Here is a 12,563-nt window from a genome sequence, read left to right as displayed (position 1 = left end):
GCCTAATTTAAAAGCATTAAGGATTAATCAATCGTGACTGGATAGTGTGTCTGAGCAATTAAATTGATCAAACAGAAGGAAGAACCCTCATATTGCTACAGATGCTCAATAGGCGGTCTACAGTATCTAAACCTTGGTGCTCACACTCTCATAACAAACTAAGAAGGAAAGGGCACTTCAGTTTTTTTTAGATTTTATTTATTTATTTTTACAGAGAGGGAAAGGGAGGAAGAAAGAGAGGGAGAGAAACATCAATGTGTGGTTGCTGCTCATGCGTCCCCCACTGGGGACCTGGCCCGCAACCCAGGCATGTGCCCTGACTGGGAATCGAACCAGTGACCCTTTGGTTCGCAGGCTGGCACTCAATCCACTGAGCCACACCAGCCAGGGTGAAAGGGCACTTCTTTTATTTGAATTTTTTATTTATGGATTTTAGAGAGAGAGGGGAGGGGTAGGGAAGCGGGGGGAGAGAGAGAGACAGAGAATGGGGGCAGGGAGAGAGAGAGAGAGAGACATTGATTTGCTGGCCACTTATGGATGCATTTCATTCATTGTGATTGTTTCTTGTATGTGTCCTGACTGGAGATGAAACCCACAACCTTGGTGTATCACGATGATGCTCTAACCAACTGAGCTTCCGGACAAGGGCCGAAAGGGGCATTTCTTAAATGAGACAAAGGATATCTTTTACAAACCAGTGTCTAACAGTATCTAATGGTAAAGTCAGTGGGGAAATAGTAGGAGGTTCCTATTAAAACCAGAAATGAGAAAAAGATATGCATTATTGTGACTAATAAAGTTGTTAAAATGAGACTGGCTAATGCAGTCTGGGGAGCGAAGCTGTCGTTCTCCTGCCTGTTTGTAGAAATAAGAATCAATACAACCTTTTGGAAAATCAGTTAGGTGGTCTGTTTTACCAACCATAAAAATATTCATACCCTCTGACGCAGACATTTACTTCCCAGAAATTCTCCTAGGGAAATTTGATTTGTTGACAGAGATACGAACAGGTACTCATTATGACATTATTTAGGAAAATCAGAAATGGCAATAATCTAAATGCCCCACAGTGGGGAAATAGTTAAGACTATTATGGGGTATCCCTACAGTGGAATATAATTAGTGATTAGAAATGTTTAAGGCTTTTGATGCCATGAGAATACGTGTGTGTTGAATTAGAATGATCCATATTGTATTTAAACATTCCCTTGCTGTGTATAAAAAAATCTCCTTTGTTTCCGGGTGGAAGAGTTAGAAGTCAGTTTTCTTCTTTTTTTTTTTTCCCCCCGGTTAAATGCTTCTCCCACACTCCTGCTCCACCCTCCCCTCCCCAGCTGGACTCAGCGTGGGGGACTTGAAGAGAAGCTGTTTCTCAGATGCCCAGTGTCCTAGCAGCACAGGATGCCAGAGCTGGGAGGGGACTGAGTCTTCCCATCCCTTTTATTTTATACATCACATACCAAGGCCAAGGCCATCCCCTTGGTGGTGGAGCAGAACTGAGTGTTAGTCCTGTATTCCTTCTACTCCATGAGAAGGTCAGGGAATCAAAAAGCACGGTGCATGCTGGGAGATGACTTTAAAGACAAGTGCCTGTTCTTTGAAGTCTGTTTCTCACTAGCTATTGACTAGAGTTGAGTGAGTACTAAGTAGTCAGGGAGGGAGAGCAAAGACAGGTTATTCTGGCGGAAGAATGGGGTGAGGAAGTTGGTTTGGCACATCAGAATTCTTTCCACGTCTCTGATACCACCTTTGTAGTGTTGGTCAAGACCGTGGAAGTATTTTGGACTTTTTTTTTTTTTTAATCTACAAAATTACATGCATCAGACTAAGGTTACTTTCAAATCTATTAAACTATGAAGGTCAGTACTGTACAAGGTGAGGCATGTTCAAGAATTTCTTTATTAGCAATAATTGGATATCACAGCCAGATCATTATAATTGGAAAGGCTTAAACAGAGATGTTGGGGACTGCAGGTAGAATAGGGCCCCTCCCAGGTGCTCTTTTCTTGGTGAGCAGAATGACATCTTTTTGCTTTTTCGTTCACTGGGATATCTTCTTCAGTAACTCCTGGAATTCTTCAAAACTGACTTCTCCGTCCCCATTCTTGTCCAGTTCTTTAAACAGGTCCTCTAGGGTGTTTGGCCCCTGGTGTTAGACAAAAGAGGATGGGGTGGGGAGAGGAGAGAAAATGAATCAGTTGTGTACTGCTGACATATTCTCTGAAATTAGAGACATTGTGTCCGCCTTCCAAGAAGGCGGCTGAGCTTTCGGTCACGTGCTGTTGACAGTTAGACACGGAGAAACCAGCGTTAGCTCCAATATTGCTCCATGTCACAGAACGGGCTACCATTTTTATTTTCTATAACATACGTTTATTAGTTTAACACTGATAACATGTATTTTAATATAACTGGTTTCCTAGTAATCCTAAGTATTTTCCTTTATGCCTCTAAATCCATTCTTTTGAAGAGTCCGCGGGCTTCACTGGACTTCTGAGGGACCCACAGCCCACAAACAGTTGAGGACCCCTGCCTCAAGGTTTCCTGGGAGGCTGGTTCTGTGTCTGCCTCCAGAGCTGGGCAGCATATGATTGAGACAGCACACCTGTGCATGGCTTGCTGCTGGCTGGTACTGTGCCAAGGGCTTTTTGTTCGGTAGCGTGTGCCATCCTCCCAACTACCCTGTGGGGGAGATCCACTTTACAGATGAGGAAACTGAGAGTCTGAGACAGCTGCTGACTTACTCTAGGGCTCACAGCTGATAAGCAGAGGACTTGGGGCCCAGATATGGACTCTAGAGCCCAACCCCTTAACTAGCAACTACCCTAGCTTTTGCCAAACGCTGGGCTGCAGCCCACCTCTATGCTAGGCAGGATGCCTTTGGATCAGTGGTTCTCACGCTGTGGCACACATCAGAATTACCAGACGGGCTTGCTGACCTTAGTAAATACAGACTGATGTTCCCACTCCCAGTATTTCCAATTCACCTGGCCTGGGGTGGAGCCCGAGAATCTGTTCTGTTCCCAGGCAATGCTGATGTTGCTGGCCCAAGCCCCACCATGCTCGGAGAGCCACCGCTAGAGATATCCCATCAGCTCATGCGCAGCTTGACTCCCTGTGACTACGGATTTTCCCGCAGTGTCTTAAGCAGAGTTAATGTTTGTCTCTGCCATAAAACCCAAATCCTAGAGACGTTACAGCTCTGACTTTCAGGTAGGAATCCATAGCAAAATAGTACTTAAGAAACCTCTTGAAATAACAGTGTGGTTTACACGTCAGCTCCAAAAAAATTTTTTTTTAACTGTGGTAAAAAACACATAACATAACATTAAGCATCTTAACCATTTTTTAAGTATACAGTTCGGTAGTGTTAACTCTGTCCGCTCTGTAGTGCAACAGATCTATATATCAAGATATGTTTTAACCCTTAATGTTCCTGCAAAAACATGTGGCACTTTGCTATGATCTCAAGAACAAACTGTAGGTTAGTTGTTCAGTACCTGTTTAATAATTACCGAATGCTCGTTTCCTGAAGTCTTTACTAGATTCTAAAGCATACAAGGGGATGTTGTAAACAGTGTAGCTTGGAAAACCTCAGTAATCCTTGTAGAAATATAATCAGGCGCATGACTTGGTAAGTAGATTTTTCAAAACTTACCATTAGTATTCCTACCCCTATTCAAATTATAAAAGTCATATGTGCTTTTTATAGAAAATACATACGATATAGAAAGATTGAGAAAATTCTACCAGTCTTACCTTTTAAAGCAACTTTTTAGATCGTCTAGGCTCTCCTGTCAGATTATTCTTTTTTCTTTTTTTATTATTATTATATTCCTTTATATTATTTTGGCTCCTTTTGGAAACAACTAAGTATATATATATTTTTAGCATTTATTTTTTTCTCTAAAACCTTTCTTTTAACTTTTAATTAAAAAGTCTTTTTTTGCCTGGCCGGTGTAGCTCAGTGGATTGAGCGCAGGCTGGGAACTAAAGTGTCCCAGGTTCGATTCCCAGCCAGGGTACATTCCTGGGTTGCAGGCTATAACCCCCAGCAACCGCACATTGATGTTTCTCTCTCTCTCTCTCTCCCTCCCTCCCTCTCTCTCTCCCTCCCTCCCTCCCCCCCTCTCTCTCTTCCCCCTCCCTTCCCTCCCTAAAAATGGATGAATAAAATCGTAAAAAAAAAGAAATTAGTTATTTTTTTTTAAAAGTCTTTTTTTCTGCTAATGCCTTTAACTGTATTTTTTGCCTTTAACTGTTTTGTAAATTTTTTTTTATATTCTAACCATAAGAAAACAAGAAGATATTGGATTATAAGGTCATTGAATTCAGCTGTTTTTCTTTTTTCTACCAAAATAGAAACTGTCTCAATAACTAAAACCAGAAACCTTTTCACATGTCATATTGGCAGCATAGACGTTTTTGGTTAAAACCTGGAAAGCGAATGCTTTCTTCTGCAGTTATAGCTAATAAGTGACCAAGTTTGATGTACCAACTGTAGCCCTTCCATTGTGGAGATTGCTTCCAACTGTTGGCTGGAAGTGCTTTTGTGTGTGTGTGTGTGTGTGTGTGTGTGTGTGTTTTAACAGACTGCCAAGTAAGTGTTGGTCTTATTGAGAGATACTACCCATAATGATGGAGCGCATCCAAAGTCAACTAGTATTAATTTACTGGCCTCTGTTTTCCTAAAGCTTGGCACGGACAGGTTGAATCCAGGCTGAAGTTCTTTGTGTCTTTGTGTGGCGACCTGTGCATCTTCCAGGCCTACCTTGGTGCAAGTGCCATCCCTGCTTCCATCCAGTATGGCCAGTCTGGAGAGTTCTGTGCTAAGGCTGTGGGGGAGAGGAGGCTGGGTCCCTGCTTTCTAGGAGCTTGCCGAATGAAGTGTGGTCTGCCACCAGGGCTGGAAAGCACACGTTAAGTGCTTTCCCTCAAGTAACAGCTGTGCCTTAGCTGCTGCGCGCTCTACCCCAGACTGAGCTCTGATCAGCATCCCCGACCCCTAGCCTCTTCCTGGGTCCTTTCCTCTTGCCTCCCCTCCCCTCCCCTCCCAGGCCCGGCTCAGGGGGCTCTGCAGCCGTGCACTCACTTTTAGTAGAGTGGGGAATTCATTCTGAATCAGCAGCCTCAGCTCCTCCTTCGACAGCTGGTTTGGATCACCTTCTTTGGCTGCGTATTTTTCAAAAAGGCTCTTCAGTTCTTTAGAAGACATTTTTGCACTTCTTTTGGTGTTCTGTAAGTTGGAAAAGAAATGAGCTTACCAAAAAGCTGAAGTGGTGTTTTATACTGATGATTGCCTCCAGGAGTTCAGTGCTGTGGGGCTGTTTCCTCAAGCACAGGTGGGGAATGGTAAAGAAAACGCTGGGGACTGGGGTCGGGGTTGGGGCAGTAAAAGAGGGGAAGGAGGAGAAGAGCGGGAGTGGGAACTGTGGGAACCGCACCAGTGACTGCAAACATGTTTTAAAAATCATCTTAGCATGTTAAATGTCTGTCCTTAGAGTCCATCTATTAGGAGATAGTCCTGAAACCAAACACTTTAAATAGTAATTAGGACATTCTTCACTTTTTACGTACCTGCTCTGCATTCTGTAGGCTGGGCTGTTGAAGAAATCTGACCACGGCTTCTAGTTTCTAAGTTACAGGTAATACCTTAGATTACACAAACCCATCTCCTCTCTAGACCATTATCTTTCACAGCATTCTGAAAGCAAGCAGAGAGAGCTCCAGGTAGTACTAAAAGCACACTTACCTGGTCAGCAAACAGCAAGGCAGCCGGGAGAATGAACTAGGAGTATGGAGAGCTGAGCAGATCATGCGACTTTTATAGTCTGCACAGATGGACACACCACCCCGATGATGAAATTTTCCTTTCGTTTGCCATTTAAAGGTAATTATTAATGGTTTTTGAAATCCAACCTTAAGACCGCATGAACCTCCTAATTAAGGGTGTTGTAAAACTGGCCAACCGGTACAGACTTGTTGAAGCACCTGACCCGTACAGTGGGTTCCTAGGTTAAGAGGAACTACCTAAGAGAAATTCCCCAGGTAAGGATAATCTTCTCGAACTACTTTAGCCACCAGGAGGCAGTAACCTGTCTACAAGGGAAAGTTTCAGTCTAGTGAGGAATCACAGACCGTGACTAAAACATTTTTATATCCGTGAGATGGGGGAAGCCGTATGAATCTATGCACCACATCTCAAATGGCCCGTTAGGCGATTTAAAATGTTCAGGGACAGTGGAGACAGGCTTCCCTGTGTTATACTTTTTTTTTAAAAGATTTTACTTATTTATTTATTTATTTTTAGAGAGGGAAGGGAGGGAGAGAGAGAGAGAGAGAGAGAGAGAGAAACATCAATGTGCGGTTGCTGGGGGCCGTGGCCTGCAACCCAGGCATGTGCCCTGACTGGGAATCGAACCTGCAATGCTTTGGTTCGCAGCCCCCGCTCAATCCACTGAGCTACGCCAGCCAGGGCCTGGGGTTATACTTTTGACAGGTAGATCAAGTAAGGTAGGTACTTTTCACGACCTTATTAATATTTTCCCACCAATATTGATTCATAAATGCTATCTTTTTTTTCAGTGGGCCAATAGTCTAGTGCCTGTACAGTAGTTACAAGTGGAAACTTCAGTCTCTGGTAGGACTGGGTTGTTATTTGGTCTGAACCAGAGCTTTCTCTTTTGTCAAACCATTAATTATTAGATTTCCAATCTTGTTTTTTTCTTTTCTTAACTTCTGAAACCAATTGTTGGGCTTCTCTAGCCAATTTTTCTAAATTGTCAGCTGCGGGAATATCCCTTTGGACCATGACAGGGTTTTGACTGCTGCTGATGCCTTCGAGGGCAGCATTCCTTGCGGAAGTGTCGGCAAGGTGATTTCCTTTAGCTTCTAGAGAGTCAAGTTTAGAATGCCCTGGGATCTTAAATATAGCTAAAGCGTCAAGTAAAAGTATAGGCATCTCATAATTCCTGAACACGAGGGCCATTTTCAGTTTTATTTCCATGGGAAGTAAGAAAGCCACATTATTGCCATACCTTTCCAAAGTCATGAACTACTCCCGAAGCCTATGGACTCCAGTAGAAATGCTGGCACTTTTGCCCTTGGTTGAATTGCAGGCCTGAGTGAAAGCATACAATTCGGCCTGCTGGGCTGAAGTAGCCAAAGGTAAAAATGCCTCAGTGACTTCAACTGCATAATCGTTACAGCGTTTTCTATGTTTATTTCTAAAATATGAACCGCCTGTAAACTGTGAGAAAACAGCTTAACCCAGAGGAGTTTTCTGCAAACCATGACACGGACTCAGGAAGTAATCTGCAAGTGCCTAGCAATTGTGAGGGGCTTCGTTGGTCTCCGAAGGGAGAAGAGTGGCTGGATTAAGGTTATTACAGTGCAGAAGAGTTGTGTGAAGAGCAGTTAGCAGCAGGATTTCATGGGAAGCAAGGTGACTAACCGAAAGATGCTGGGTATGACGACGAGGATTCAGGAGGGCTTCTACTGCATGGGGTACAAAGGTGGTTAGAGGGGACCCTGCAACCATGTCCTCAGTAGGTGCAATGGCTCTCAGACAAAGGGGATATGCAGGGCCCAGTTGCTGACTGTAGCATCCTAGGGGTGTATGGTGGTCCCCATGTTTTTTGGGTGAGTATCCCAAGGGCATTCCCTTTCTTTTCATACACCAAAAGAAAAAGGAGGATCTGATATTTGGGATGCCCAAGAGCAGGTGGGTTTATTAAAATCCTCTTTAAGGCTTTAAAGTAGGGGTATCCCACCTGCGGCCCATGGGCCACAGGCAGCCAGGATGGCTGTGAATACGGCCCAACACAAAGCCATAAATTTACATAAAACATTATGAGATTTTTTTTTGTGATTATATGTCACTGTGTATTTAGTGTGTGGCTCAAGATAACTCTTCTTCCAGTGTAGCGCAGAGATGCCAAAAGGTTGGATACCCCTGCTAAAGTCTGTGTTTTCCCATTCTTCCTATAAAATTAGGTCAGGACTGTCATTTTTTAGTAAAACACATGGAAGTTTTGTTCTAAGAGAGATTCATTATCAATTTGAAGACAAGTTTCTCCAAGCTGATCCAAACCGATTGAGAGGGAGGATTGGAAAAAGCCCCTGTAGTTCCTTGGAGCCCCATCATTGAGGATTAGGAGGACCTTGGAAGGCTGGTTAGAAGACTGATTACAAGGCTGAGGGCACCTGAAGCATTTAAACTTGTGATGATCCCTTTTCCAACGTCCTGGCTCTTTGCAAAAACGGCAGACACTTGGAATCCTTTTGTTTTGTATAGGGGCTTTCATTTGCCAAGGCTGAAAGTTAAAAATCATGGCAATCACTTCTAGGTGGCCCAGCTATGGTACAACCAAGCAGATTTAATGAGATTAACTAAGTCTAGGGTGGACATGGTCTCCCATTCCATCCTGGTCCTCTTAACTAAAACAGAAAGGCCTTGGTTCAACCCATTAACAAACAATGAAGTTAAAGGTTACCTAAGTAGAATCAACATCTGAAGGAAGGCCAGAATTTTCCTTTAAAATGACCTTTAGTCGACTATAATGGTCATGAACGAACTCATTAGACTTGTGAATAAGTCTGAATTTTGCTACAACCAACAGGCCTTGGGAAAGCCGTAGGAATTGCTCCGTGTTCTCTAGTGAGTTCTCTAGTTTCTTACCTCAAAGTTAGAGGCTTGTTTTTCTTTTTTTTTCCTTTTAAAGATTTTATTTATTTATTTTTAGAGAGGGAAGGGAGAGAGGAAGAGAGAGAGAGAGAGAGAGAGAGAGAGAGAGAGGGAGAGAGAGAGAGAGAGAGAGATAGGGAGGGGGGGAGAGACAGAGAGAGACAGAGAGAGACAGAGAAACATCAATGTGCGGTTGCTGGGGGTTATGGCCTGCAACCCAGGAATGTACCCTTGCTGGGAATCGAACCTGCGACACTTTGGTTCCCAGCCCGTGCTCAATCCACTGAGCTATGCCAGCCAGGGCTGTTTTTCTAAATATGTTTCAGGATGTTCCCATTGGGCAATTCGCATCCAGTGTTGAGCCTAGCCTTCACCAACGATCAGGAATTAGCTGATATAAATCAGAAAATCCTGGATAATAGATCTGAATAACAATACCAAATTCCTTAGCAGACTTGTGAGGATCCTCAGTTACCTTAGGAGAAACTCTTAACTCTAGGGAGCATATGAAACTCGAGGTTTGTTAGGACCCACGGAGTGCTTAACTTTAAATTGTCCTGATAAGTTGAGGAGGAAGGAGTTGGAGAGAATTCAGGGAAAGATGGCACCAGAGCTGAACTGGGGGTGTAGAAGCCCGTACTGAGGGCAACATGGTATCAGAGGTGGAACTTGCAATAAAGGAATGAGAGAAAAAGAGCTTCAGGATGCTGGAGAAGAAGCCTATGGCAAAGTATTCATAGAATAGGGTACCCAGAGATAGATCCTGAGACAGTGGGGTAGACCGGAAGGGCAAGACAGCAGTGTAGATAAAGAACATTGTGGGAAGCCATTTGTATCTCTTGAAAAGTTTGGTAACTTCTGTTAATTCTAAAACCTTGTTTTGCAAAAAGGCAACTTCAGATTCTTGGTCCCGTTTGGAAGCCTCAAAACACCACTCGAAATAGGCATTCCCTTCAACTTTGCCAATTTCAGTGCTATTATGGTCCAGTTCAGTTTTAAGAAAATGAAGTTTGGGAATCTCAGAAGGTCTCCACAGTGGCCACCGATTTTCTGAATTACTGTTGGTCAGACCTGTCCATTTAATTAAATATGTGCATGAAAAGTGTTAAAGTCCCTGGAGGAGAGATGGTTTTAAAATATTCAATAACCGAGATCCCATTTTTCAGAGGCTTTTCTCTAGAGCAAGGGGCTCAAAGCAGTCTACAACAGCTCAAGCAACCTGCAGGGTAGAAATTGGCCATCCTTGCTCTAGAAGAGTCTGATCATAGAAGGATCGGGCTTCTATGGCTTAAAAACCCCGTTCTAGCCCTGGCTGGCGTAGCTCAGTGGATTGAGCGCGGGCTGCGAACCAAAGTGTCGCAGGTTCGCTTCCCAGCCAGGGTACATGCCTGGGTTGCAGGCCACAGCCCCCAGCAACTGCACATTGATGTTTCTCTCTCTCTCTTTCTCCCTCCCTTCCCTCTCTAAAAATAAATAAATAAAATCTTTTTAAAAAGTTTGGGGGAAAAAAACCGTTCTAGGAAACAACCTGCTCTCTGAAGAGCCTGGCTGTATGTAGGCTGAGCGGCACTTTTTCAGTGAGACACTCCTGTCTGATACTCAGCCAGAAGCTCACTAATTCCAAAGGGAATTGAGCAAAAGCCAGCTAGTCTCCAAAGATAACCTGATCCTGAAGACATCAGGCTGCTGGGCCAAATCGAGTACTCACAGACAAACAATAATAGACAGACAAGCAAGGCCTTTGAACAAACCAAAAACACTCCAAACAGTTTTTGAATGAAGCCTTGCGAGCTTCGAAATGAAAAAAAGCGGAAGCTGGATTCCAGAGGCAAGCATTTAGCCCGAGGGCTTTTCAACTTTTTAATTTGTTGTTCCCATATCTGCTTTTTATTTATTACCCTTTTCCTCACCAAATATATTTTGTTAATCATTCTAGAAACTTGGGAACACACTTGACTTACCTTTATTCAATTGGAAATGCTTCAAACTTTCGGAACTGCCAGGATTTGAAATTGGAGACTAAATTTATTTCCTTTGGAAAGAGTTACCTGAAAGAACTAGGACATTTCCAGGGGACATTGATCTAATCCTGATTGCAACTCACAAGCAGGGGCTTCAGATCAACTTTAAAGGCACTTACATCTTTTAAACACTTGTGCACTTCGCTTATATAATTTTCTCTGACCCTTTATTATATTACCTAGAAATTGAGGATTGAACTATTGGAGTGTATTACTCTGATGCTTTTTAGTTCTAAAATTCTAGGGACTTATTTACCTTGGAGAACAAATGTGAAATCTTAGAGAGTTCCTTAAAAGTTTCCTGCCAATCCTGAGTGTTTATCATTCCGTGCATCTTTGCAATCTTGTGTATGTTATTCTTGCTTTCATTGCAGATTATTTGACTTTGGTATGCAATAGTATTGACTACAGATTAATGCCCTTCTTTGAGTAAAGCTAGGCATTTTGTTTTAGTTGTAAAATTTTACAGAAACTTATTCTGCTATTTTATAGTAATAACTATAAAGGACACATGGACAAAAACAAGGGAGGGTGGAAATGGGAGGGAGATGGGAATGGCTGGGGTGGGGGGAATGGGGTGGGGGTAAATGCAGACGACTGTAATTGAACAACAATAAAATTCAAAAGTATTTAATAAAAAATAAAAAGAAAAATATTCTGATTCTGATAATGAATGTTAATCAAGAGTTTAGAGAGTTTTTGGTGTTTTTTTTTATATTTATGCTTTGTTTTACCTGAGAGGAAGTAGGCTTTTGTTGAACGTTCATAACAAGAAATATCCTTTTCTTTCTTTTTTTAAAAATACTTTATTTATTTATTTTTAGAGAGGGAAGGGAGGGAGAAAGAGAGAGAGAGAGAGAGAGAGAGAGAGAGAGAGAGAAACATCAATGTGTGGTTGCTGGGGGCCGTGGCCTGCAACCCAGGCATGTGCCCTGACTGGGAATCGAACCTGCGACACTTTGGTTCACAGCCCGTGCTCAATCCACTGAGCTACGCCAGCCAGGTTTTGTTTTTTTTCAAAGATTTTATTTAATATCCTTTTCCTCTAAGAGTTTTTTTTTTTAATTTAAATCTACAGAAAAGTTGCAAAACTAGTCAATGAACACCACTGCACCTTTCACCTAGATTTACTAATCGCTAACATTTCCACATTTGCTTTCTCTTTCTATGGATGCGCACCCCCAATCCCAAGCCGTCTGAGAATTAGCTACAGGCATCCCAGCAGTTCCCCACGAAAGTGCCTCAGCATCCCCTAAGGACAAGGACATTGTTCTACCAACCACAGTGCCATGTTCGCAACCCATATTCAAATCCCCCAGTTGATGAAATAGCATCTTATATCATCTGTCCTCTCAAATGAGCACTTGTGAGCTAAAACCAACATGGCAGCTGCTATATTTCTTGAATTTATATTGAATCAATGATTTTAATAACTATATATGGGCACCATAACTGTGATATGTAACTGTATGATTTTAATAACTACTTTGATATGACAGCTAACATATGTTATATATAAAACACATGGCATAATGACGTGTGCACGTATAAAAATTAACTCTAAGAAAAACGTTTGGAAGGGTATTGGTTAACAGTGTTTTAGGCCACAAAGCTCTCATTTCAAGGGAAGACCTCTAATTAAAACAGGCCCAATGCTGCTTGTTGTCAGAACTTAGGCTTGTAGTAAACACCAGGGAACCTGAAAAACAACCCGCGGGTATTCTTTAATTTTCAGTTGCTCCCCTCTGCCAGTCACATCTCTTGTCTCTTGTTTTTCCCTCTACCTGTAGACTCAGGTGTGACGGTAAAGCTGCAGTGGGAAACACAAAATCCACCAATAGATACTGTCATGAAAC

General features: G+C 42.6%; 2 protein-coding genes across 2 annotated transcripts in view; one reads left to right on the top strand and one right to left on the bottom strand.

Annotated features, from left to right (window-relative positions):
- The window catches only part of CTPS2 (CTP synthase 2), a 101,356-nt gene that overhangs the window by 45,552 nt on the left and 43,241 nt on the right, over nucleotides 1–12,563 (top strand). The window lies entirely within an intron of this gene.
- S100G (S100 calcium binding protein G) lies at nucleotides 1,882–5,858 on the bottom strand. The gene is made up of 3 exons (XM_028522903.2): nucleotides 5,753–5,858; nucleotides 5,093–5,236; nucleotides 1,882–2,146 (listed from the first exon to the last, which is right to left on the bottom strand). Exons 2-3 carry the CDS (start codon nucleotides 5,213–5,215, stop codon nucleotides 2,042–2,044), a joined length of 228 nt encoding a protein of 75 aa, XP_028378704.1. The 5' UTR covers nucleotides 5,216–5,236; nucleotides 5,753–5,858; the 3' UTR covers nucleotides 1,882–2,041.

The sequence above is a fragment of the Phyllostomus discolor genome, chromosome X, assembly GCF_004126475.2.
Source record: "Phyllostomus discolor isolate MPI-MPIP mPhyDis1 chromosome X, mPhyDis1.pri.v3, whole genome shotgun sequence".
NCBI classification, from domain to species: Eukaryota; Metazoa; Chordata; class Mammalia; order Chiroptera; family Phyllostomidae; genus Phyllostomus; species Phyllostomus discolor.
Note: the sequence above shows the minus strand (reverse complement) of the source record. Positions and strands in the feature narration are given on the sequence as shown.

Coding starts and splice junctions, on each gene's coding strand:
- S100G (XM_028522903.2), bottom strand. CDS start 5,215: ATGTCTTCTAAAGAACTGAAGAGCCTTTTTGAAAAATACGCAGCCAAA. Junction 2,147..5,092: donor AATTCCCCACTCTACTAAAA/GTGAGTGCACGG, acceptor GTCTAACACCAG/GGGCCAAACACCCTAGAGGA.